Source organism: Plectropomus leopardus, chromosome 22 (genome assembly GCF_008729295.1).
Source record: "Plectropomus leopardus isolate mb chromosome 22, YSFRI_Pleo_2.0, whole genome shotgun sequence".
Classification (NCBI taxonomy): Eukaryota; Metazoa; Chordata; class Actinopteri; order Perciformes; family Serranidae; genus Plectropomus; species Plectropomus leopardus.
In genome coordinates this window covers 9,737,448-9,765,178 of record NC_056484.1, presented here as the reverse complement: position 1 = coordinate 9,765,178, position 27,731 = coordinate 9,737,448, and the positions used below count along the sequence as shown (strand labels likewise).

Below are 27,731 nucleotides of genomic sequence, written 5' to 3'. Positions count from 1 at the left end.
AGGTTCCTATTGCTTTGATGCACTGATAGGAATGAAATGGCGGTGGTAAGGTTGGTTTAGATATCTACATTATAGTTTCTCTGCTCTGCGTCATAAATCACAAAGCAAAGAAAGCGAGGGAAAGAGAGACAAAGCGAGAACAGAAAGAGGACAGAGAGGAGGGGGGTGCTCCATTGAGAAAAGATGCTTTATTAGAGAAACTGAGACAGAGATGGACAATGTGTTTGTGAGACAGAGGGCAGGAAAAAACTAGAATTACAGCCTCGTGCTTTTAGGACTCCACAAATCAGTCAAGTTGCACTTACATCCATGTCCATGAAAACATGGATGCTTTACACACATTTTCCCTCAATCTGTGCAGAAGATCTAAACAATCAGTACAATTTCAAGGTGGACACCCGAGAATAGAGTCACCAATTCAGTATCTGACCAAGTGTCTCCCCTTCTGTCCCTGAATTATGACGCTGAATAATGGCCAGAAACGTGTTTTTGCAGTACATTATACTGTCACAGTAAAGATGACCTTTGAACTTTTGGATATAAATGTCATCACTTTATCACTTGATTCTTCACTTATGGCCAAAAACATACTTTGTGACCTCTCACAGTGACCTTTGCTCATTGAAATCTAATCCATTCTGTCTGAGTCCAAGTGAATATTTACCAAATTCAAAATAAATCCCTCAAGGTGTTTTTGAGATATCCTGTTCCTAAGTATGATATAGACGAGGTCACAGTGACTTTGAGCTTTGACATATGACCATCAAAATCTAATCAGTTTACTGTTAAGTCTAAATGGACTTTTGTGCCAAATTTGAAGAAATTCCATCAAGGTTTTCTTGAGATATCACGTTCACAAGAATGAAAGCGATGCAAGGTAATGGTGACCTTGACCTTTGACCAAAAGAATCTTAACAGTTCATCGCTGAGTTCAAGTGGACGTTTGTGCCAAATTAAAAACAATCCTTTGAGGTATTCTTGAGATATTACATTCACACGAATGACACAGATATGGTCACTGACCTTGACCTTTGACCACCAAAATCTAATCAGTTCATTGTTGAGTCCTAGTGGATATTTGTGCCAAATTTGAGGAAATTCCCTGAAGGCATTCTTAAAAAATTGTGTTTACAAGAATGAGAAAGACTGATAGATGGACAACCCAAAAACATAATGCCTCCGGCTATGGCTGTTGGCAGCACGGAAGGATAAAAAGGGTGGAAAAGAAGAGAAGAGAAGAGAGATGTAGCAGAAGCAGAGAAAGACCCTCCAAAGAACACTCCTGAAGCTCTCTGCTCACTTCCTTTGTTAAGTTTTCCTCCAGGAGAGAACAGAAAACGAGGTTGAGAGGAGGGGCAGAAATGATACGAGAGGGTGAATGTGTCCCATTTAACATGTAATAAGGCAGAACAGATTACCTGCTCCCTCCCTCTCACTGTCTGTCTCCCTCCTCAAGGTGTCCCTATATCATTTAATATGATCCTTTCTTTTAAGCACCCCCCTGCTGCACAAGTCAGCACATTTCCATAGAGGGGACATATTCCGATAGGTTTATGGCTACGGCTACATTCTTCAAAGAACATATTGACTGCAAGCTGGGGGACGTATTGAGATCGATGTTTGGATTTTCATACAATATGCATGTGTTATGCCAATGGACTGAGCAAGGAACAGTGTCAGTACATTTTTCAAACCAACACATATTGACCATGACTACCATCTGCTGTAACAATGTAGAGCGAGTGCACTAAAATGACATTCATAGATCTCTGTTAAGGGTACAACATGCTTCAATAGTTGAACAAAGTGCGAGGCACATCTGGAAACATGTACGTTCATCTGTCATAATTTGAGATGCATTATAACTCAGAGTGAAGACACGCAGATACACGCAAGAGTGCTCAAAGGGACATGCAGGTGTACAGACAGTCATATATTGTATATTCCCTCAATAGCAATGGCCCCCTGCAAGAAGAATTGATTGTAAAAACTGACTCTAGAGAACTTTTCACTCCAACTGCAAGAGCACAGCTTTCTTCCTAAACATACATAACATAACATAACACGCAGTGAATGAGTAGTAAGAAGTAGGAAATGACCTCAACTAGCTAAAACTAGAATTACCACCATGCAGTTGTATGCCTCCACCAACCAGTCAAGTTGCAGCTTACGTCCATGTCTGTCTAAACTCATATAGACAACGACTCTGTCATTAACCCGACAGCACAGAACATCTATACAATCAGCACAGTTTTCAAGGTGGATACCCAAGATTAGTGTCACCAATTCAGTACCTGACCAAATGTCTCCCCTTCTGTTCCTGACTTATGATGCTGAATAATGACTAGAGAAATGTTTTTGCTGAACATTATGTTGTCACAATGAAGCTGACCTTTGGGATATAAAATGTCATCACTTCATTATTTTATCTGTTAGAAACTGTACAATTTTGTTATAATTACAAATTCTTGACTTATGGGCTAAAACATGTTTTCTAAAGTCACAGCAACCTTGACCTTTGAAAACCAAAATATGATCAGTTCATCCTTGGTCCAAATTTGTTTGTGCCAAATTTAAGTGATTCTCTCAAGGCGCTCCTGTAATCTTAAGTTCACAAGAATGAGACATAACGTTCGGCCAACTCCAAAACATAATGCCCACAGCCATGGCTGTCACCAGTGCAGAGGCATAAAAATGAACATGGGATAAGATGTTTTAGAATTGATGGATACAAGAATAAGTGTTTGTCTCCATTAGGGCTGGAAAATTTACTAGACAGCCCTACCTGATGGGGAACAGAAGCTGTTATATCAGTCTAGGCTTTCCAAAGCCACCAGAGTCCTTTGACAAAAAAAGCAATTTTACTTTGCAGAATACGGGAGCTGCTGGTCTACCGCTGCCTCGATCAGTTGGTTAATGGTATTGTGTGTCTCTGATGAATCTAATTTTTCATTTTAACAATAACACACAGTCATAAGACACAGCTTCTAAAACTGGCAGCTTGATCAAACTTGATCACAGAGTAAGTTAACAAGATTACCAGTCTTGCGAGATATTTGCCACCAGCTTGTGATGCTGGACTGTCTTTCATACTTGTTGTTATGGACACATTTTGTTAGGTACCAAAAAAAAAAAAAAGGATCAATAACCCTTTCTAAATTACTATGTTTTGTCAAAGACGATGTTATCAAAATGAATATTTTTGCACACAATTTGCTGCAGTGAATTCTGCAAAGTTCCTTGTGTTTTAATGGGAATTACGGCAAAAGCAACCCTCTCCAAGAAGATTCCATTTAGTGTGCCATCACATGCCTTAACTAATGGACTTTTCTTTCTATTATGATTAAAAAGCACTTGATAGAAACAGGTAGAACCCATTTTAAGGTCTGATTTAGTGAGATTTCACACATCTACCTTGTTCTTTGCCCACATACACACAACACTCACACCACATACTGTAGCTCCATCGACAGTATGGATTACCCTCGCCTGCCACCAGATTGAGTTCCCAATCACCACATTCTCTATTTATCATCATTTGGATCCACTTAAGGGTTAATAGGGTTAAGGGGTGGGTGCCGGTTCCCCCTTAAAAAGCCCTCATGTTCTCTCTAGTTAAGGCAGGCGTCAGTACCGAGGGGGGTAAATAAATACAAATGATCCAGTTAAGGAGAAAAATGACACACATTTCGCTCACGCTGCTTTTTAAAAGCAGACCTGAGTGACCCCCTGCAGTGAAATCCATCAGCATGGATAAGAGATTGAATGAGAGAGAGAGAGAGAGAGAGAGAGAGAGAGAAAGAGAGAGAGAGAGACAGAGTCAAGAAAAGCTTGAGGAAGAAAAGACCGCCAAGGAATGGATAGAGAGAGAGCATGTATGAGTACGCGAGGGAGGCAAAAGCAGACGATAACAAAGAGGGAGTGAGATTTAAATTAAGACAGAAAACACTGTTCCTAAGTGAGCAGCAAGGGAGACAAAGACGGCCGAGTGGGTGAGAGGAGAAAGAACTGGAGCGAGTGTCCTCTCTGACCCCTCTTTAGACATTTGTTTTAGGGGACTGGTCTCTGGCCTCAAGCAGAACAAGACAAACGTATTAAAACTTGCACCTAAAACAAAGAATTTGTATTTGTGAGAGACAATTTGAAATCATCAGATTTGTCCAAAATAAGTAAATGTTTCGTAAATATGCAGTGCACATTTCAGCATATCCAGGAAATGCTGCATATCACTTCTCTTCTGTTCCATCATTCATGTCGCAGTGTTGTTCACTATATGAGAAAAACCCCAAAGAATACAGAAAAGCAATAAAAGCTGTGAGTGGGTTTCTGACCATTTCCAATGCAGCAAAGTCACTAAATCAGCCACTAAAAGGTGTGTATGTGCATCGGGTGTCTGTGTGCGTGCCCACGCAGGTACCTCGAATCATGTGTGCTTTTTACAGCCGGCACAGCGAAGCTCTTAAGGCCGAAAGAAGAGCTTTTAAAGCAGTTATTGACTTCTGCCTCCTCGGCTGACCACCATCTTGTCCCTGCACCCAGGTTGCCTAGCTACAGAACTGCGGTTCAACCTCACCTGACAGAGGGGTCAAAGCGCCGCTCAGTCTGTCCTGCCTCGCCAACGACTACCTCAGAGAAAAACACCTCGACCACTCTAACTGAAGTACTTTGCAATAACTTTCCTGTTAAATAAACTGTCATTTTTAGTAATTAAAAGTGCTGCTTGGCGCAATTAAACATCAATAAATCATTACTTCATTAATTTTGGGACATCAGTTTTATTCCCTTATACAAACAAGAGCACTGCCAAGAAAATGGAAAGCCTTGACACCTTATTTACATTTTATAGCAGCAGGGTGGATTTTGCAGGAAACCTGCTGGATTTTCTCCAGAGTATTTATCCTCTTCAGTAAAGTGAAAGATAAAACAAATGCACAACGCAATAGTCCTGCAATGCTTTGTTGCACGGCCATGTGTAGGATTGCATTAGGTTGCAAGGGATTTCCTGATCTGGTGTCCACAATCTTAATGACATGAAGGAATGTTTTTTTTTTTTTTAGAAAAGTATTGAAATTAATTTGACCTGTTTTTAAAAAATGCTGCACTGAAAACTTGAGAAACAGCACATTAGTTACAAATCAGTTTTCTTGGGATGGACCTTCTATGCAAATATTCCTTAATTAGGTAGGTATTTGGTTTTCAATTTATTTCTTATTTGTTTCTTTGCAAAGGCTGAATGTCAATGTTTATAAGAAAAAAAAAATCTTAAAACCCGGATTAAGTAGTAGCAGTAGTAGTATATAGTATTATGTATTTAATATGAGTAAGTATGCTCTGTAGGCGGTGGCCGCCTACTCCTCTCGTGCACCAACTGAAACTTCAATTATTTGCCGTAGATCAGTGACAAAGCTCTGGAGCCCAGAAAATGGTATTCAGAACAGCCCTAGAGTTTTCTTGTAATATCGCCCAGTGTATTAAAAGAGAACTTCATTCCCCTAAATAACCATTTGTATATCAGTTAGTCTCTACGTTTTACATACAGTCATTGTTTTTCTCGCATGCTTCTGGTTAATGAAGACTCCAAAAAGCAAGAAAATTCTTGAGGAATTAAAGTCATAGGGGAACGTGTTTAAAAACAACAAAACTATATCAAAACACCAGTTTACAAACTCTTACACAATTCATACAGCATAATCCAAGTCTCATTTATCGAGTCGTATGCTCAGCACTTCCCAAACAGACAGCCCTTCTCTGACAGGGAATTGAATTGAAAGTATGATGATGATACACATGTGTATTTCTTCTTCAAAGCCAGCCTCCATTGACAAAAACAGTTATTTTTAAACAGTTATATTGTTGGACTACTAATGCCTCAAACCTTTAGTTTGTTTCTGCTACTTTGTGACTTTGGTAAATCCAAACTAAGTCTTTAAAACACCAAAGTCATACGATAACACACACTTACTAATCTAGGCAGTGGTTGACCAGCAGCTTCCGATTACTGTTTTTGTCAATGGAGTCTGGCTTTGAAGAAGAAATACACATTTCACTTTTAGTTCAGTTCCCTGCTGGAAAGGGCTGTCTGTTTGGGAAGTACTGAGCATAACTGTATATAAATGAGGATTGGATTATACTGCATGAATTTTGTGAGTTTGTAAACAGGTTTTTAGACTCTTCATTCATCAGAGGCCTGCAAGAAAAACAAGGTTTTCTTCATGAATTCAACACTGAGTAAATGACATACAAATGGTCGTGTGGGGTGAAGTATTCCATTAATGTAGACTAGATGTTTATTGCAAAATGTTTATAGTTATAAGAGGCTTAAAGTGCCAACCACTTTCTCTCACATGGTATAGAGGGGAAGACAGACAGGTGTGGTCTCCTGACCAAGGCAGCGCAACACACCAGCGTTATGAAGACAAACAACGAGCCATTTACATTCAACAAGTTTTGCTCCACGCCTCCTCATTCCACCTTTGCGTGTGTGCACGGAGAGACGAAGCGAGGGCTGCGACTGCTGTTATTGTCAACTGGATTAAATTAAAAAAAAGATTTATTCAAAAGCGCTAAAAAAAATAAACAACAGACAAAGAAAGTGAGTGTGTAGCCTGAGGGAGGAGAGGAGTGACAGTGAAGTGACAGACTAAAATGAGATTTTATTCTCTATGGCAGACTGTATAGCGGGAGAAACCGAAAAAATGCTTGGCTTAGACACACACATGCACTCTTGGCCACAAACACCAAAGTGTGAAAATACACTACTTTTTTATGATCTTATCACAAATGTCAGCATCAAGGCTGAAAGCTATGAGAAATACACTGTTTGAGACCTGAGAAGGGAGCTGGAGACATAAGAGATGATGGTCTCAATCCTTCCGTGTTACAGAGCCTTGTCAGACCCACGCGTTCACCAACATAAGACGTCCCTATCCCATCTCAATCCTACAGGGACCCTGGACAAACACAGTGACCAGCTCCAACAAAGGCGCCCAAAGCCCCACCAAAGGTTAGCGCTGACAGGAGGTTTAGGACCACGGCACTGTTCTTTCATTCCCCATTCCATCTTTTCGCATAATCTCACATCGATCATTTTCCTCCATGCCTGTCAGCTTGCATTTCAAACTAAAGCCCCGTCGGGTCACTGCAGCCTGTCGAGACACTACACACACACATATCCACATGTGCACTCTAATTCATTCATCCTCACATACACACATTACCACTCTTACATACATGTGGTGCAGTAAAGGTCACACATCCAGTGCTGGACAGTGTGATAATGCATCAGACTTGGATAAACAACTCTTGGTGAAGGTGGCAGGATATAAATCAGGTGCGGAGAGAGATAGCCTCCTTTCCTGGCAACTCTTATCTACAGTCTGTGTCAGAGCAAAAGTGAATAAAAGCTTTGCTCGTGTGTGTGTATGCGTGTGTCTATAATACTGTATGATTACATTATCTGTTACATGTTGTGTTTATTTACGTATATATTGTGGGAAAAGCTGTACGCCGAATGTGTTTGAGTGCAGGTTGATATTATTGATTCATAGCAACAATTTTAGACACTTATACAGTTTGTGCAGCATTTAATCACTTCAGATGCTATTGCTCATGTGTCCATAATTTTGTGAGGAAAAACAATAAATATGTAATGATGTTGAGCTTGTCATGACACTAAGTTTTTGAAGCATTATTCAGAAATAGCCGTGACACGTAGTGAAAGAATGTAGATATGTGTATGTCTCTTTGTGTGTGTGTGTGTGTGTGTGTGTCGTCGTGGATGTAATGAGGTCACAGTGATGCAGCGTCGTTCCGGTTGGGAGAGCTCCATCATTCTCAGAAAACTCTGGCGGGAATACTGCAAGGGAACGGCAGGGAACAGCTGTACTGCGCACAAACGCAAACACTACACATCATCTAATATTTTACACACACACACACAAACACACACACACACACACACACACACACACACACACACACACCTTCCATCCCTTGGGTACCTACCTCTCACACTTTAATTTATTTCTTTCAACACTGCCAAGGAAAATGACCAAACTGTACCACTGCGATGATTAGAACATGTGTACGCAGGCTAAATGCTGACGCCTATTTGTAAATTACATATATAACTTGTGTATAATACATATCAAAGTACATTTTGAAGGTATACTATACTGGAATTACTGTTTGTAAACTTGGCCCCACCAGGGTACCCACACTGAAAAAGCAATTCAGTTAAATAACTGAATAATAATAATAATTAATTATAACTATTATTATTATTCAGTTATTTAACTGAATTGCTTTTTTGCTGCTTTTTTGTCCCGATCCAAACACTTGTTCTCACAGTCCTGTTCTAAATTACAGTAATTATATGTCCCACGTTGCCTATTATAGAGTATCAGTCCAAACAGCATACACAACAGCAGGTGCTGATATAACGATGACACATACTGTACATTCCTCCCATCCACTCTAGAGAGACCTGATTTCCCTGATCTGAAAACAATAACAGTCCCACGAATTCCCAACCGATCTGACATCATACGATACACACAATCCGCCCAACAGTCCCTAATTAAAACTTCCAAAAGCACATATAGAGCCATAATAACCCCTGACAGACAGCCTCCTCTGGTCCCACACATCTTCTCCTTCACCATAATAAAGCGTAGCCTAATATCAGCCCTAACACTAATCAATCCCTGGAGTACTATCACTCTCTTTACAGTGGCACTGACATGAGCGAGAGCGGGGAAATGAAGACATTCTAATAAGAAAGATGTCATCTCCCACACTTTATAACATCCTCACATTAACATATCAAATGGTAATTCTATCAAGTATGGATAAGGCCTTGGCTTTTCTTTTTCCTTTTTTATCTCTGGGGGACATTTTCAACTTTGAGGAAATCAAAAGCCTGCGCGAGACAAAAAATGTTTTCGGTTATTATTCAGCAGAGGCCGCAGATAGCATCTTATCTCTGTAGGGCCTCTGTCATAAGAGAGAGGGGAGCTTTGAGGAACATATGAGTGCATACAAACATACACCATCACACATGAACTCACACACATAAACAAAGACGGGCCAAACACGCCCTGTTAAATCCAATTAACCCTCAGCTCTGATCCCCTCAATGCATCCATGCCCCTGTCTTGTAACACCAGACCTTCCCGCCATTTCATTAGCCCGCACACACACACACACACACACACACACACACACACACACACACACACACACACACACACACACACACACACACACACACACACACACACACACACACTCCCTCTGCCTCTACCTTTCCACAATTGAATCCAGTCACAACCTTGCTAATGCACCTCCTGTAATCCAATCAGCCAATCACTGCTCTCCATGCAAAGCCCCGTGTCACATGACTAACAGCACGTTAGCCCAGCGCTCGCTTGCAGTTAGCACTGTCATTTGGCACTAATGTTATTCCAGTGGGTTTTTTTCCCTTCTTTAATGTGATTTGGGAAGTCTCAGCTCCGGCTTCCACGAGTCTAGCGCGAAACCCCCGGTGGGCTAGGCTAATCAGTTTCCAGCATTTCTGAGGGAGACAATGATCCCGGTGTTAGCGCCAGCTAATGACAAGCTAACACAATTAGCCTAGCCTCCCTGGAGGAGAGCTCAGAGCCAGGGCCCGTTCCTGCCCCACCTCCTGCAGGCTCCTCATCCACTTTCCCTACATTACTATGGAGCCTAATGGCCTCCTATTAAGAAGACAGATGGAACACTGATGGAGAGCGATTCTGCAACTTCTTGAGTTACATATATGAGTCGGATACATGCTACATGCATGACTGCTTGGAAGTTAAACATTACCTACACTGTTAACACCTTCAATGAAGTAACCTTTTTTTTTTTCTCAATACACAGTGTGACTTTAACATGTATTTAGTGGCGTAGTGTAGCATACAGCATGTCTACAGGTATCAGACACTTAAAATAAATGCTTTCAAGACCGTTTCAAGGTAACTGTTTATCATATTAAAGATAGATTTTTGGACAAATACTCATCATATTCTCTCATTTGGTCATTTGAATCACTTTTAGTGTTTTTTTGAGGTTACTTGATGTCTTTTTTAGTCATTTTGTTTCTTTTTGTGGTTTTTGTGTCTTTGTGTTTGGGATTATTTGAAGCAATTTTGTTTCTCTTTATAGTCATTTTGTGTCTCTCTAGTCATTTTGTTTCACCTTGTCACTGTTTTGCGTATTTTTGTGGTTGTTTGGGATTTTTTAAGTGTCTATTAGAGGTACTTTTATTTATTTTTTGCAACTCTTTTTAGTCATTTGTCTCTTCCTTGTAGTTTTTGTGTCTTTTTTTGCTTTTTTTAGGGAATCTTTGGTGTAATTTTGCATTTATTGAGATTATTTTATTTCTCTTTTGGTTATTTTGTGTCTCCTTGTGGTTGTTTTGTGTCTTTTTGTCAGCATTTAGAAATGCAATTTTGTTTCTATTTGAGGTCATTTTATGTGTTATTTGGTAATTTTGTGTCTCTGTGTTGTCATTTTTTGTCTCCTTAGGGTTGTTTTGTTTCTGGTTGTGTTTTTTTTTTTGGTTTCTTTGTGGTCATTTCACATGTCTTCCTGGTTGGTACATGCTCCCTGATGACATCTTGATGGTGACGGCCAGGGGGCCCTCTGACACTTAAGGCCCGTGTCTGGTAGAGACCTGTTCAGTAATTCATTCATGGTTTTATGTAGCAATATGGTTGTTAGAGTGAGTCAGGTTAATCTAGATTTGGTAACAGGTAAGTACAAGTACAATGTAAAGAGGCAGTATTGGTGTCAGTTGCAATATTGATTTAACAAATGAGCGTGACTCACTTTTTACAAAAAGAAAATTAAAAGATGGACAAATGAAATAGCACAAAATGTCAGTGGATAGAGAGGACAATTAGTTGGAGTATTTAATGACATTTACGGCCTAATATTTATAAAATGAAGACTTTTTAAGGACCTGCAGACTCCCTAAGCATAACTATCAATGAGAACCTCACATATACTAACGGTTATGCGCTTTGGATAAAAAAATAGATGGCAAAGATCCTATTGATACTTATTTTATAAGTAATGTAAGAGAGGGCAAATGAGTTGTGGACTTATTTTCTGCAGCACAGAGGTTATCTCACATTTTATGCCTTGACGTAAGAAACTGTGTCCATGTTATTAAACTGCTACACATTATTTGATTATCCTGTTTGACCCTGGACTTGTTGAAGATTGAGTCAAAGAATAAATGATATTCTATGAACAAAGAAAGTGGAGCACAAGAAAAGTCCTGTCAGCCATCAGCAACATGCAATCAGGCTTGTCAGTGAACCACATCATCAACATCCGCTAATGGGACAGGCTAATGTGATTCTGATTGAAAGACGTCGGTTAGAATGAGGCGAGCATAATTCAATAGTGTACTCACTAATCCACACAGACTTCTAATCTTAAATGAATGCATACTTTTGGACAGCCTACCCGAGATAATAAAATAAACACGTACTATGCGTGACAAAAAAGGTTTTAAATGACAATAAAGCAACAGTGAAAGATCTTAAGGTAAATGTGGAGAATAGGTTAAACTTCAACTGATGGTATGCGTGTTAAAGCCTTTGACTTACTTTGGATTGTCTGCCTTTAAACTCACCTGAACTTGGCGTTCACTTGGTCTGCAGCTTTATGGTAGTTCTCCGTGGTGACCTTGTAGAACTGAGCACTCTGCAGAGAGACAGAGAAAGAAAAAGCCAGTGAGTGAGATAAATGCATTAAAATGTGATTGTAATTCTTATATAAAAAAAGTCCATCCAATTTATTCACATCGTTCCAGCTTTAAGGCTGAAGCTATTTAGGCAAAAGGAAACATTTCAGCAAAGTGATGCCATGCAACAGTTCAGATCTGATATCATCCTACCGACAGTGCCGCTGAGCCTACACATCTACTGTCACTCAAACTCCATTTAAACTTTATGACGAGGAATATTAAACCTTTGCTATCTGAGCAAATTGGCTTGATGTCTTTCAAAAAATGGAAAGACAGCAACGAGCTGGTTAACAAGAAATGACCCCAAAATAAGTTTAAAGAATTGAAAGAAAATTACTTTAAAATGAGCAAAAAAAGAAATGCAGCAAACAAACAAACAAAAAAACATAGAAATTACCTGAAAAAAATGCTAAAAATTGATATTGATATTAATAATAATAATAATAATAATAATGCTTTTTATTTGTATATCATAATAACTATAAATAGAATTTTCTTTCTTGTATAGAGTATATACTTAGATATCTGCTACTGTAAAAAATATTGCCATTTTTCTATTATTTTGTGTGTGTGTGCATGCACGCCACACATGCTTGCCTCTCTGTGTGAGTGTGTGTGTGAATTACGGGTATTTGTGTGTTTATGTGTGCGTTTGTGCTTATCCTCTCACAAAACTACTGCTGTAATAACAGGCAGCAATCCTGTAAGGTCAGAGGGTCTCTAGTAAACAACGCGCAGACCACCAGTCATAATCCCCCAGTGACCCATAGCAAATGAACCCACAGTCGGACCCCTCAACCCGAATTACCTCCTCAAACATGACCATATAACATGGTTCTCATACCATTTATACTACTCAGGGAAGATCTGTTCTGTCAGCCCTTGGCGGCTGTTATGCACATTTATGATCAAATGGTGAGAGGTTGTAAAGTGTGATGGATGGTTTGATTGAGAGTCGCATGACGTTTGATCCAGGGGGCAAAACAGACAATGTTTACTGGTGCCAATGCCTTCCTGTGAAGCACTCCACTTTAACAACAAGAATACATTCACTTTAACAGCATAGTTCACACAAGCACAGAATTATTTTCTGGACACATATAGGGATTAGGGGTTTGTGCCATTTCCTGTTGGGTTAATGTTGAGCAACAAACACAGCACACTATGATCTAGTGTTGGGTTAATAATCGCTCAGAGCATAATTAGCCAAAATCATGAGCAGGTCTTAAAGAATAAAGAAAAATCATGCATTCAGCAGAAAACAGCCTGGTTTTCTGCAGAGCGAGAAACAAAGACTTCTCAGGGTTAACAATGGAAATTCAAAATGTCGCTCTATCTTATCTATGCATTGTCAAAGAAGTATTTAATTGCTATAAAGATGGTCTTCTTATAATATTGAAACTATGAAAAAGACGCAAATATTTTTGAATTTGGTGCTACGTAACCAGAAACAACAGAGAAAAGGGGTTTGCTCGACACAGAAAATCTACAACTACCAGAATGCATTGCGCCACACCAGACCAATAAGCGCTCCTGCTGGTGAGTGATGTAATGCAAGCTTCTCTGTTTTGACACAGGAAACACCTGGCTGGTAACCAACAATCTACAGTCAAATGGTGCACTACAATAGGTTTCCAGAACCATTTTAGGTGAGAAATAGGCAACACAGGAATAGAGTCTTGGTTTATATTTGATGAGCACTGCCTAGTTTTGCCATAGGAACTGAGTATTTTCAGTAGTCTCCGTTTTTACAACACATTAAACAGTATTACAACCATATCTTGTTCACAAATTCTCAATTCAGGCCAAACAGTGCACTAAAACATGTTTCAGGTCAGAAATAGATATAGTAACAGAATCTTGGCTTATATTTGATCAGCAATACTTAGTTTTTATTGGCTTTTAGGATAAAGAGAAAGAAAGGGGCAGCTCTGTCTTTCGATTTGCTTTTATAGTCTGTAGTGTCCCTGGTAGTTTGAAAAATACAATCTGTAGTCAAGCAACATCTCAAGAGCCTACAAAAATCCACTGGAATTAACTAAAAGATGAAAAGGGAGATCTGGTAAGATGGAGAGAAGTTTACCACACTTCATTTACACATACTACCCACATGGCGATACAAAGCTGGTTGCATATTAGCAAAACATCCCCTTTACAAGAGGAAAAATTAGCCTTGAGCTGCATACAACTTAACCAAAGCCTAAAAACAACTTGAGGAAAATAATTTGTTGTGGAAAAAGCACACAAAATCAGCAACCAGCTGATCGACCAACATCACATTCTTTAGAAACCAGAATCATCCTGCATAAATTACAGATACAGATGAAATGTGACAAATGTAAACCTCGTGGTCCCATCTGCCCTGACTTAACCTTCCAGCAGGGAAGACATTCATCTTAGTTCAGAAAAGATCAATAGGAATGAACTGCGCTGCTGAAAAGATCAATAGTCATGTGTTGTAGAGCTAAAAGAAGATGGGACATGACAACGCTGACAAAAGGTCTGATACAGATTTGAGTCCTCTTCATTTGGATGGACACTAAGGGTTTGTAACGCAGTCAGAGTCCTTCACTATTTAACATTCTGTAGAGACATAATTTAAAATATTTTTGACACCATGATGCAGACTTGTCTTCATTACAAAAGAAAAATAACTATAGTTGTGTAGATTATTTATGTATTATATGTATAACATTATATGTATTAAACTGAAACAAAAAACTGCTTTATTTACATATGTTCAGACCCTTTGCTATGACACATCACATTTATTGGCCACATTTTGCTTCCTGATCACTTAAGAGATGTCTCAAGTCCAAATGTGTCAAATTTAATTGATTGGAGATGATTTATGCCTCTGTAGGGTCCCATGAGTAAATATTAAGTCATGAACTCCAGAAAAAAAAAAAAACTCATCACACATCCAAGATACATGTTCAGGGTTGAATATGCAGCATAATGTGGAAAAATGAAGTGGTCTGAATACAACACCAACCCTCTGCAGTTGTCCCTCAGGCAGACATTAGTTTGTATGTAAAACACAGTAAAGAAGTCTGCCCAAAGTTTAAGAGTTAACTTGTAAGCTCCTGTTGTATCTATGCCCTCTTGGCCTTGAATCAAGTGGTTTTCAGCGTAGACAAAGAAACTGTCAAGAGCTGAGGAAAAAGGATTTAAAAGAAAAGCTTATTCACAGATAAAAAGACTAAAAAGAGATTTTTGGCGCTGCTAAAGAGGCAAGAATAAGACTTCTCCTGGGTGCCGAGATTGAGCCATTGGAAGAGAAAGAGAGAGTCGGAAAGCACCGGATTTGGGTCTCTGTCTAGAATACTAAGTATAAGGTAATAATACCTGCTAAATGGCGGAGCTGGCACTAATCAGAGCACTAATCCACCTCAGAGGACAAAAGGCCATGGGTGACAATGATTGCATGAACACTTAACAATACACACACACAAACAATGCTCACGCTGACACCCACACACACAAACACACACAGCGTGGGTACATGTGTGGACATGCTGCCAAAACATACCATGGTGGCGAGATATAAACATTGACACGTACAGGGAGCAAAGAGAAGAGTGTAATTTGTGTGATTACTGAGTGGTGTCAAATTGTGATTTCCTGCTGCTGCCCTGACTGATTTACAGAGTAGCCCTGACCTTTTGTAAGCCCGCAGGAGAGACTGCACTCACTTTGGTTGAAAACATTTCTCCCCGGGCCAAAATAAAATCTCTTAAGGGAGCTGCAAAACACAACCTTGTTTCAAGTCTCACAGAAAGATGTTTTTGATTGGTGTTGAGCAATTCTTTGTCACTGAATGAATAAAACTGTGTAGCTACCAGAGCCTCGGTCCGTGTACACCCTGTGTATGTGCAGTCTACCTCTGAAACACTGTTTATTTTCATCCTATTTATTCTATTTGCTTTCCACTGAGTTTTTAGCTCATCTGGAGCCAAACAAAATGCTGGTGGGGGGTGTCACAGACAAATTAAGTCATTACTGCTAATGCACTGCAGCGATATGGAGAAGATAGAAGCTGCACCCCAACACAGGCTCCAGCTCAATTTGGAGAAAATGCCTCCAATTTTTAATGAATAAAACAAATAACTCCCTGTACTGATGGCTCCTTTCTCTTATCTGCTGCTGAGCAGGAGGGCAGAAAATGGGGAGAAACCCCACCATGTCCAACATTACTGTTCTGCAGAGCTGGGGAAAATTAGACTTCTGCTGTCTGACTCTCAACTTGCTCATAAGGAGACTTAAGAGGTTGGTAAACTGTTATTGTGTCTATTCTCCTTACACATTTTTAGTGAAAGGTAACTAAATCTGTCTAACATCGCCTCTAACTATGTGTTCAGGCGGAACGCAAGGTAAATTTTAGATGTGGCCACTGCATACAAAGTCTGTGGAAGGACGTGATCTGTGGCAAACATTCCCAGGGTGGCACATCCTGACGCAAAGTGGCAACCTCAGGGGCTGTAAAATGAAGCCAAAGTAGAAGTGCCAAAAAAATCTGAGCCCTACAAGTTGACATTTTAAAAGTTGTATCTCAACGTTATTATTTTGGCTTGTGGAGCGCTACTGCTGGTTTTTTTGTCATTTTTTTTTACATAAACTAAAGTGCCGCTCTGTTGTTGTGAAATTGCCATTCCTTGAAAAGACTTCCCGTTAAATCCCTGTGAATCCCATCATGCGTCTGTAACAGCAAACAGTCTCAGACACAATAATTCGACACTGCAGCACACTGTCATGTCTTCACTCTGGATTACTGTGTCTCCAGTCATACAACTAGCAGAGACGCAGAGACTAAACTGATCGCTTCACAGTGAGAGAGACTTTCTAAAACATCTTTACAGCTTAAACAGAGCAACAATTCAAGCAAGAAACCCTTGCTCTAATTTTTGAATTTTTAACAGAAAAAATGTACTTAGATTTCGAGCTCCAGTCTCCAGAGAGAGGGACAAGGTGCAAACACTGAGAAGAAAAGGGGTGGAGAAATGGCCGAGGTAGTGATGAAGATACCAAGTCAGGGACAGGGACAGAGATAGAGATATAGAAGCTATTACTGTTTTTTTAATGCCCTTTCCTCTGTATTTCTTCCTTTCACAGAACTGTGGAACTTTGCTATGAGATGGCAATTGCTGCAGTGATTGTCCTCCATGGGAGAGCAGAAAAATCCAATTTCATCGATATACAAGGCGAAAAGAAAGATAGAAAAAAAAAAAGAAAAATCCTCTGGAAAAAAAAGAAATGGCGGTATGGAGACAAAAAAAAAACACCACTCCAAAAAAAAAAGAGAGAGAGAGAGACAGATGTGGCGAGGAGGGAGGGCTGAAAAGAGAGAAGAAAAAAAAACATGGGCAAGTTGATTGTTAAATATGAGATTGTTTTACAGCAGGGCAGGTATTGAGTGAAAATGTAATAAATATATAGATATTGTTTTCAGGGGCTATTTGGTAGCTGTGGCCCCAATGAGCGGCAGCAGCACGGGCAGCAGGCTGAGCTGCCCGGGAGCCTGGTGATGGCCTGTCACTGGAAGCCCCTCTGATGAATGGCCATGTTGGATTGGAACAGACGTGTAATATATATCAGACTTATATTCTCTCACTCTCTTTTGGAGCCTCTTTTTGCTTGTGGGCAAGATGCTAGGGGAATCCTGAGGTAGAGCGAGGGAGGGTGAACAGTGTGATGGGAGATAATATTAAGCTAGCAGTGTAGTCTAAGTGAAATCAAATTCAGTGTTTTGTCACGGCAAAATGTGGAGTTTATGACCAAAAAGAAGCACGGCACTGGGCTTTGATAACTACACCAACACAGATTGGTTCAAGGAACTACAGCCTTGTTCACCACCCACCAGTACAACTATCACTTGAAAATGGTCGGTAATATCATGTGACTGATTTTGAAGCTGCGTAGTTTTCCTTATGTTCATGTGTTATTGTTAAGTTATACAAAGTTATACATTACACAATTGCTTAGCTGTTTGTCTGTTTTTATTTTCTTGTTAATTTACTGTCTGTACTGTCTATATAATATTGAGCTCTTTCTTCTGCAGTGGACACTGTTAACCAAGGAGGAGTTAAAGTGAGTGCACAGGAATACAACATGCCAAAATTGATGATTTTGTTTGGAATGGTGCCGGGCAGACGTTGGCCAAAGAGCACAGGGAGCGAGGAGAGGCTAAGACAGCCAACGAAGCACTGTGGCCAGGACATGAAAAAGGAGCGTTATTAACACAGTCCAAACAAACTTCACCCCCCATGGAGTCCCAAGCCGCTTGCTGCACAGTAAGACAACATGCAATATGCCCACCATTGATCCTGAGTTACACGCAGGATCACACGCCATCACACAATACGTACACATCAAAACGCACACATGGTCGCCACTTCTGCTGCATTTTGTCACCACAGGCCATAAATCTTGATAACATTTTTTAAGCTTGAAATATTGGGGTTTGTGGGCAATTTCTTAGGACGTAGTGCTTTGATATATAATTATTTTACATCTTAATTTCTCTGCACAAATCAAAAAAATAAAGCAGTGCACACTGTTCATATTAACAGACCATTCCTGCGTCTACCATTCCCAGTTCCTCACACTTGCCTCCTTTTTTTTTTGAAGATACAATGATGGGTTGTAGAGCTCTTTCAACCTTTTCTTTTACTCTCTTGTTCTTTATCATTCTGTGACATTTAATCTTTTTTTTCCACGTTCGGTCTCTTTCTTTTACTTTCATCCTTTTCTTGTTCTTGTCCACCCTTACTAACAAATGTCACTTTGTCACAATTCCTTGTGATAGTTTTTCAGGTAGAAATTTCTCTAATTCCAATTTGTCTTTTGCCGTTTGGTCTTTTCTTTTCCATCTTGTCTTTCCTTGTGTTGAATCTCTAGTTTCTCTTTTTCCAGTCTAGCTTCTGTCGTCTAAGAATATCTTTTTCCTTGTCCCTCTTGCTCTCTCAATCTTCTATCTCTCTCGGAGGTGTGAAGGTGATTTGTTGACACTTTGATCTGAGGAATATTGACCTGAGGCCAATGTGGCTGATGGATGGTCACTGCCCGTAGTCGATACTGCCTGTGTTAGTTGGGACTCATCGCTTCCACTATCAGCACTCACATTTGCTCCTATACAGGGCGACACAGTAGAGCTACACAGTCCATCGATGTAATAATGCAATATGAGCTGAGGAAATGGACGAGAGAAGCTCAATTGCAACAAGAGAACATGCCTACATCTCACATTATGTCCATGTCTTACTTTAGTCTTTTGTCTTTCTTTCTTGACGTCAGCAAATGGCGTCCTCTCCCCTCCACTACCCAACCAGAATTGTGCAGAGCAACGCACTTTCAAAATTTAACAGAAGTCCACCAACAATCAGTACCCACTGGCTTGGCTGAAGAATTCACTGCAGTAAAGGAAGTAAAATTTGCAAGATTTATTAACCCCAAAGGTGGAAGTGTCTTTTGTTTGATGGGAACTAACAAATCAATTCTAAAAATATTAAACAAGATTGGTTATCACAAAAGTTAATTATCATAGGAAACAAAGGAAAACCATTCAGTGACTTCAAAAATCAACCCTGTCTCCCAGAAATAATTTTTGCATGTCACTATACTGCTTTTTAAATTATGTATTTAAGGCAATGTAATCGCTGTCTGGTACAAAGTGCAGGACCGTGACATCAGAACCTCGGGTTTGTGTCCAGACTCCTATCTTTGGTTAAGGCATCGAAAGCACTCTGGGTAAGGATAGGGAAGGCTAAGAAAGTCAAGAAAAACAGTAATAAAAGCAAAATGCTGTGCGGGTACAGTGTAAACACTTTTGCAACTTGCCAAATATATTAATTAGTAACAATTCCTCATTATGTTAATAGAAAACATAAATTGTTTGGAATTACGTTTCCCTCAAAATGTGTTTGCTCTGTCGGATAAGTTGTATTTAAATGTAATATCTTGGAGAAAGGGCTTTCAAAAATATATCAGTGAGAATGAACATATTAAAAAGCAGTAATCTTTAAAAGAGCCAACAGGTTTCAACCCTGTAGGTCTTCGTCAGGGCTTTTGATAACAGAAAACAAGGAAGTGGCTTAACCATTGTATTCATGTAAGCTTCTACATACAAGAATATGTGACTGCTCCCCTCCTCCTCAGTGAATATCTGTCTTCACAATGTTTTGTTTTCACTATAGAGAGCCTTTGACTTTTTTCACCCTTCAAAGGGGAGAAAACTCCTTGCCAGCATGAAGGCGCCATTTTAAGCACATTAAATTGGGCATTGTATTCTTCCAAAGATACACTTGTGATTTGAGAGCAGCATGAGGGCATCCTCTTTAAGCACACTTTAGCAGGGCATTTGACCCTGGCTGCCTGCCTTGCAGGCGGCTCTCTCTGGGACCAGCACGGAGCTGCCATTTGAAGTGGGCTAAGCTCGGCAGCTGACCCCTGTCCCCCTCCATAGGACGCTGGTTTGAAAAGGACCATCAGGGTAGTGTCATTTTCAGGGACAGGAGGACACACACAGGGCTGAATGAGATGTAACCCTTTATCCTTCAAGCGGATGGATGGAGGGTGGAAATTAAAAGAAAAAAAGAGGGCCGCAGAGCAAAAAGAGCAGCGGAGAGACAATTACTGAGAGGCAGAGAAAAAGAAAGAGAGAGCGATGCACAGCACACAGGGGGAAGGCGTGCAGAGTTTAAGTTGAGGGATGATAACAAAAACAGTGGGGCAGAGGGATGAAGAAAAAGAATAAATGTGCCTGTACTTTGGCTGAGCCCCGTGATGACCGAGCTTACTGTGTACGCGGTCTGAACTGTGTGCATTAATCTGTGCGCTTGTTTGTGTGTATACCAATACGTGCATTTCTATGTGCATTGCTTTGTGTCGCATTATACACGAACAGAGGTAAGTTATGAAAACTTTTCCCCAGGGAAAAACTGGAGCTGCAGCACATGATGTATGTTCTTAAAAATAGCAATGATGTCATCTGACTTGGTGAGTGTATAATGCAGCATTTAGCTTTTACTTTGTGTTCTGTTCTAAAATAGAAAGTTGCTTCACTTTTGGAAACTCTGTCCTTCACCTTGGGATAATCTCAGTAGTTGCGCTTTGCTTTGGTTTTATTTTATTATTTATTTTTATAAATCCTTTTTGTAGTTAAGTGTGGAGCAAAACTTTGCAATGATTATGTGTCAAATACACATGCACGGTATGTATAGCCAGCCTGTTCTCATTGCACACTCGTCAAATAGTGACACCACCCTTGCATCCGATACATGCAAGGGTGGTGTCACTTGGGAACGCAACTGGATGGAACCTGTCACGTGAGCATTGAACGTGTCAAGACGTCAGGTTGTAGTCAGTGTAATACCTACTGTAAATGATGTTTAGTGCAACCCAAGGCTGGAGTACTGCCATGGAGATAAGCAATGTACTTTTGTGGTCAGGAGCCACCGCAAAACATTTTTTAAGCCTCCTAATAAAGGATCAATATCTGTTTTAGTGTTTGTTATATTTTTAAAACTTTACCTTGCCATCAAACAGCTTTTTCTGACAGGAACTGAAGGCATTATATCGCTCTCTTCTAAGCCACCAAATTCCATGGACAAAACTGGTAATTTGCTGTTACCCTCTACAGCAGTATATTACTGATCTTCCGTGTAAGTATTCCTGTTTGTTACTCCAAACTTCAGGTGCATTAACCATCATCTAATGACTATGAATAAGTGCCTCATACAACCCCAATTAAAAAAAATCCAAATTATTCCTTCAATAGCTGATATCTATATACAGGCATTTCTCAGGCGGTGCAAACTGTTTCTTACCCTCTCCTCCAGCCGGGCCACCTGCTCCCTGTAGAAAGCATCCTGCTTGTTTAGGTCTGCTTCTCTGGCCCCCAGCTGCTTGGCCTAAACACACACAAATGAAAACACACACACACACGCACGCACCACATGCAGCATACACACATGCACACAGAGGAGAGAAGAAAAACCATCACTTATGTGCTCAGTGGAGCGTTGCCAATTTTATCAAACCAATCACAAACACACATAAACAAATATACAGACACATGAGAGAGGCCAATAATGAGACAAGTGTGTATACAGAAGACTAAACACAAACACAGACCTTCTGTTTATAGGCAGAGACACTTTGTGAGTGATCTTTTTTAATATAATGTTTGATGAGGTGTGCACTGTGCCTGCCAGCACGTGCATACACCTAGTTTTGGTATGTACGGGAATATGTGCACGTGTTGCTTAATGTGCAGATAATACACCTGTGTGTCTGTGTGTATGAGACTGATGATGCCTTGGCATGTATTGTATGTGCTTCTTTGTCCTCTTGTGTTCAATCTTCAGACTGGCTGCTATCGGGCCAAGAGGATAACATCAGTTCTCAGTGCGAACAAGCACCATGGTCTGGCGTATATATTTACCCGGCACTACCAATCTCCACTGTCCTCTCCTCTACTGTGACCTTCACTAAACGTACGGCTGACTCTCTGGGTGATATACAGAACAGATAAGACCTGGATGTATCAGCTCACAGAGAGGAAAAAGCAGACCTTCACACTAGGATAGAGGGCCAGTGACTCAAATGTAAATGTGAATTTAAATTTTAATAATTGGGACAGAAGTTCCTTAAAAGACATTTATTTCTTATCGTGGAATTGCTTCTGATCATTTACTTGTCCAAGCCTATTAATATACTGATGTTTACGGATGAGTATGATAAAACTGGGACAAATATGTTTTTTTATTACGGGGGGGATACCGAAAAACTAGAAGTTTGACTTTGAACTTGGACCACCAAATTCTAATCAATTCATTCTGGAGTCCAAGTGGACATTTGTCGCAAAGTTAAGGGATCAAGCTATCACATTTACAAGAATGAGACGGATGCAAGGCCATAATGACCTTGACCTTTGACCACCAAAATCTAATAAGTTCACTTTGCATCCAAATGGACATTTGTGGCAAATTTTAAGAAATTCCCTTGAGGTGTTCTCAAGATATTGCATTTACAAGTTTAGACAGACCAGGTCACATTGACCGTGACCTTTAAACACCAAAATCAATCAGGTCATTCTTGAAGCCATGTAGACTGTTTTGCCAAATCTGAAGAAATTCTAAGAAGACATGATGGACGCAAGGCCATAGTTACCTTGACCAAAATCTTAAAAGTTCATTTTGGCATCAAAGTGGACTTTTGTGCCAAATTTGAAGTAATTCTCTCAATGGGTTCTTAAGATATCTAGTTCACAAGAATGGAATGGACAAATGGACATAGGTACATATGGACAGACAGATAACCCAAAAATATAGTGCCTCCGGCCACAATTAACTCCGGTGTGGAGGTATGAAAAGTATTTGAAAAGAAGAACATTTAGACAAGACAGAGAACTAAATTACTTAAAGCCACTGCAAACTTTAGGTCCCAACTAAAAGCATATTATATTAATGCTTCCTTTTGTTAATAAGATCAGAAAATAAGCTGAAATCATCTAGAATTCTACAAAGCACTTGGAGTAAGAAAGCTTTAAAAAGAGATCATGTGTCAAATACGCTGAACAGGAAAAAAAGAAATCCTTGACTTTATAGTGCAGAAACAGTGAGAGGGAAATGTAGAGTATAGGAGAAAGTAAAAACCTCTAGACCTACCTTCCGTCCAATCTCCTGAATAAGGGAAGCATTGAAACACAAGACAGAAGAAGAGAAAGTGTGTAAAGAGGCAATGATTCATCCAAAAACTTTTTCACAGTGACATTTGGAAAGGTTTAGTATTCAGAGGCTAGGGGTGACTGGCTGCCACACTGTTCTGCTCGAATACTCACACTTCATCCTCTCAATCTCCTCTTGCACTGGCATATACACACGCCAGTGCATACACAATACATGTATGGTATATGGCCATTTTTGAATGCTAAGAAACATAGATTAAAACTCAAAAACACATCACCACATAGCAGAGGACTGTCCTATGGAAAGCAGCCATGCATAAAAGCTCTGAGGCTGTTGTTTTAAACAATATGGGATGCTGAGGGAGAAGAAGAGAGTATGAAGAAAATACATCGTATGGAGAGAAAAAAAAATTGCATTACCCCATCCAATCTCCACTACACTGATAACCATCTGTGTTTGGCGACTCGGTGCACTGCAGGCGGAGCTGCATGCTCTATGCATTGTGATGAGGAGTGTCACTGAGGGGCTGGCCTCACATGAGATGAGTGGGGGGAAGTTTCAAAGTCAAGGAGATGCTTCAAGTCTAACACACAAGACAGAAACCTACCAACACAGGCAGACATCTGCACACACACACATAGAGTGACATTATGTCGCTTACAGATCAACGTATAGAAAAAACCTGAGGAGGTGCAGATCTCCGCTGGCGGCTGCCCAGAATGATTGCTGCATCTCTGGACAATTCTTTTCAGCAGATGCACCAGAGACTGTTTCAAAAGCATCCCAGAATCTAAGAAAAATAAGCCTTGTCTGTATTTGACGGAGCCAAAGCGTGTTGCACAGAGATGATCGATTTCTCTTGCTAACAGACGTATGCATGTGAAAAACAGATAAATCTAATTATGAGAATGAATGCATTTTTAATGACTGAAATAGCCACAAATCATTGATTATGTCATTCATAGCTGGACTCTGACAGTATTAACTTTGTCTGTAGGCTACAGCACAACAAAGTAGGTAATAACAATAGCAAAAATAACAAAATTAAAATAGACCAAAAAAGATAACATTTAACTAAATGAACTGCTTATTTATGTGTTCAACAAAAACAAAAAAAAAACAGGGCCGCAAACAAAAATAAACAAAATCTGCAGGTTTACAAAATCGGAGAGGCAAAATGCTGATTCTAAAAAAGCTCCGGTGGAATTGTCCCTTCCATCCCTTACAGTCAAAATGTCCTAAAGATAAAAACGGGGGCTTGTTGATATTGCAACATACCTAACTTTAGTGGATCATAACGTTTTCAATATGAAATTAATCTGCAGATGTTTCGGTTCAAAATGAGACAAAACCTTTCAATGGATGTCAGTTTTTAAACCATGACTTGTCGTTTTTAGCTGGGCTGATTTCCAGAAAACTTCCAGCTCCTTCTGGTCAGTTAGGAGGAGTGAGGAGACAGCAGACAATGGTGGTATAAAAGAGTCAAAAACCAAGGGTTTTCAAAAACTGTGAACCAAGAGAGGTCCTTGAACATATAGTTATTCATGTACATCCAAAATATTAGGCTGATTGGTCCAGTAGTTTTTGAGATTAGCTGCAGACAGACAGATACGCATGACCAAACACATGATCCCCTCCAGACTTAAGGCTAATAAAGGTAAAAAAAAAAAAAAAGAGCTCCACCGCACCACTTTATCACATTCCTGACATCACTCAGTAAAGCAACACCATGACTAAGTTGCTGCTGTCTCTGCTGTCCTCAGCCTAACATTAAACCGCCTTTTTGTTAAGATCAGACAATCGTCTCCATTGCGTCCCCTTACATGTCTGAACTACTGTTGCGTGGCCATTGAGCTACAAAAACTAAAGTTGCCAGCACTTGATGAAATCCACTTAAATGATAGTGGTTTGTGAATGTACCCTGAAGTACACCCTTAAAAGTATGCTGTAAGTACACTAGAATAAGCACTATTATGACCTTAAAATGTGCTATCGATCCCGAGCTTGCAATCAGGGCTTCTAGGATTGGCAAAAGTTTTTGAGAGACTGAGACAAGGTGCCAAAAAACTGTCTCCTACAGACAGCTCAATTTACGAGGAAAAGGAGAGGGACGATGGGGTGGAGGAAAACGCAGAGGAGAGGATTGGCAGGGGGTTGTGTACTGTCACGAGTGTGTCCAAACTCAATGTTACGCTGATAGGTGGCGACTAAAGACTTTAGCTTTGCAGAGAGAGACAAAAGATGCACACACACCCAAGACACAAACAACGGCTCAGACACTGATCTGAAACGCACACGTAAGCACATACACACACCAGCCGGAGCAGCTGTACCCACAGAGAGTGGGTGGAGAGATAAATGTGTGCTGAAGGCGAGACTAAAGGGGTCATTAAAAGAGGAGAGGTTGTGACAGAAATGTGTGCCCAGGGATTTTTTTTTTTTTTTTTGCTCACTTTTGTGTGTGTCTAAGTCTATGCATACATGCAGCAGTGCATGTGTTCAATTTCCATGCGAGCAGGTTGGCGCTCCTCTCTGATGACAGACACACACACAGGCCCAGACACACACGCTATGTCAGGATTACTTCCGACTGATTAACTCCATTCAGCAGACTTTAAAGATAATCTAATCATACTAAGGGCCAAACAATGGGACAGACTTCACCACTGCCCGTCCACCTTTTGTTCCCCTAATGAAGAGGCGGTCACGGGTGGAGGAGGAGAGCTGGGGTAAGTGTGGAGGGTGGACGAGGAAGAGAAGGGCAGAAAATGGAAGAAAAAAAAACGAGTGGAAAGAACAGAAAGATAAGAGACAAAGTGGAAGAGGACAATAAAAGGTGATTTATCATCAGAGGTGTCAAGAATGGAGAACTGGCTGTTAGATGGAACAAGGAGGCCGAGCCAAGTGCATCTCTTTAACTTTAGAGAGAAGTAAAAGGGAGGGAATGATCGCAAAGTACAGAAAGGAAGATAAAGGGGACACCTGAAACTTTCAGGCTCTGAATCCGTTGATTTTTTAGTGGAAATTAGAATCAACTGTCAATCACCTTTACGCTAAAACACACAGTTTCCAAATTTTATAGGCACTTTAAAACTTTGCAAGTCCAAAAGATGATGTAATTTATTTTGGCTAATATACTAATTCTAATTCAGCCTTACTCTGTCTAATTTTCCTGTGCAGCAACCCGTGACATAGAAAAAAAAAAATAGCCTGGTAAAAATACAAACACTCAAAACAACAGCCTCCCCCAGAGCGCAGACAGCAGAGTCCATACACTGCTGTTTGTAGCCCTGAAAACTACAATAACATCAACAGCAAACTTTTACACCCCTCTCCACACCATCCTGTATTCATTTCCCTCTGGTCTCTTATTAAGTACAGTAGCACAATGGCTGAGGGTGACAGGCGGTTGAGAGTGAGACCGTGGTGGTCAGATTAAACGGATCGTTTAGGCGAGGTGAACGCCTCTGTGAATATCAATTAGCCAGCCGCTGAATAATTAAGGACAGCCATGTTTTTTAATTAGCCGACTGCCGCAGTTTGAGCTGTGAGCGAGGGTGGAGAAGGAGGAGGAGGAGGAGGAGGGAGGAGAACAGGAGAGGAGGATGGAAGAGGGATGAAAACAGGTGGATTCTGCTGCGTCAGGCCCCGACACCCACCGCCTGTTCCTGCACTCAATTGCTCGCACACACTTTATTTTCTTCCACACCTGCTTTTTTGTTTAAAGTGTCTCTGTTCACTTTTTCTTTCTTTTAAAGTATTTCAAGGGACTGGAATAAAGCTAACTCCTGCCTGCGTGCTCAGGGCAACTGCATGTGTGAGTACTTAAACTGTGTGTGGCTCTGTATGGGACTCCCTGTTATACTGCATTTATGGTGGATAATATAGTTATGTCATACAAGCATACTTTCCTGCTCTCCTTTCTGGAGAAACACAGTATACTTTCAAGTCACTATTTAGAGACGAAACAATTACTCACAGTAGGTAAAAATAAGCCCATTTTACACATACGCCTCAACAGGGACACAATTAGGTTCCTTCATTACGCCTGCTTTGCTTTTTAATAAGAAACAAACAACAAAAGCATGCTGCCGCCCCAAAGGGTGATTTTTAGACAGCAAAGAGGCGTGATGGGTGGGACTTGCAACACAACAGCGTTGTGACTCTAGTGTGACATAAAAGTTGTCCAGACTAATCTTGAAAGATGTTCCAGCACCTCTTGGACAGAGAAAGATGGCATTTTGTGGTGTCGTGTCATTATG

General features: G+C 40.3%; 1 protein-coding gene across 1 annotated transcript in view; it reads right to left on the bottom strand.

Annotated features, from left to right (window-relative positions):
- Nucleotides 1-27,731, bottom strand: part of chchd3a (coiled-coil-helix-coiled-coil-helix domain containing 3a) — a 90,539-nt gene that overhangs the window by 12,084 nt on the left and 50,724 nt on the right. The window contains exons 6-7 of the mRNA XM_042511231.1: nucleotides 21,607-21,690; nucleotides 11,669-11,739 (exon numbers count right to left, since the gene is read on the bottom strand). Of these exons, the coding sequence (XP_042367165.1) occupies nucleotides 11,669-11,739; nucleotides 21,607-21,690 (155 nt within the window). The remainder of the gene's footprint in view (nucleotides 1-11,668; nucleotides 11,740-21,606; nucleotides 21,691-27,731) is intronic.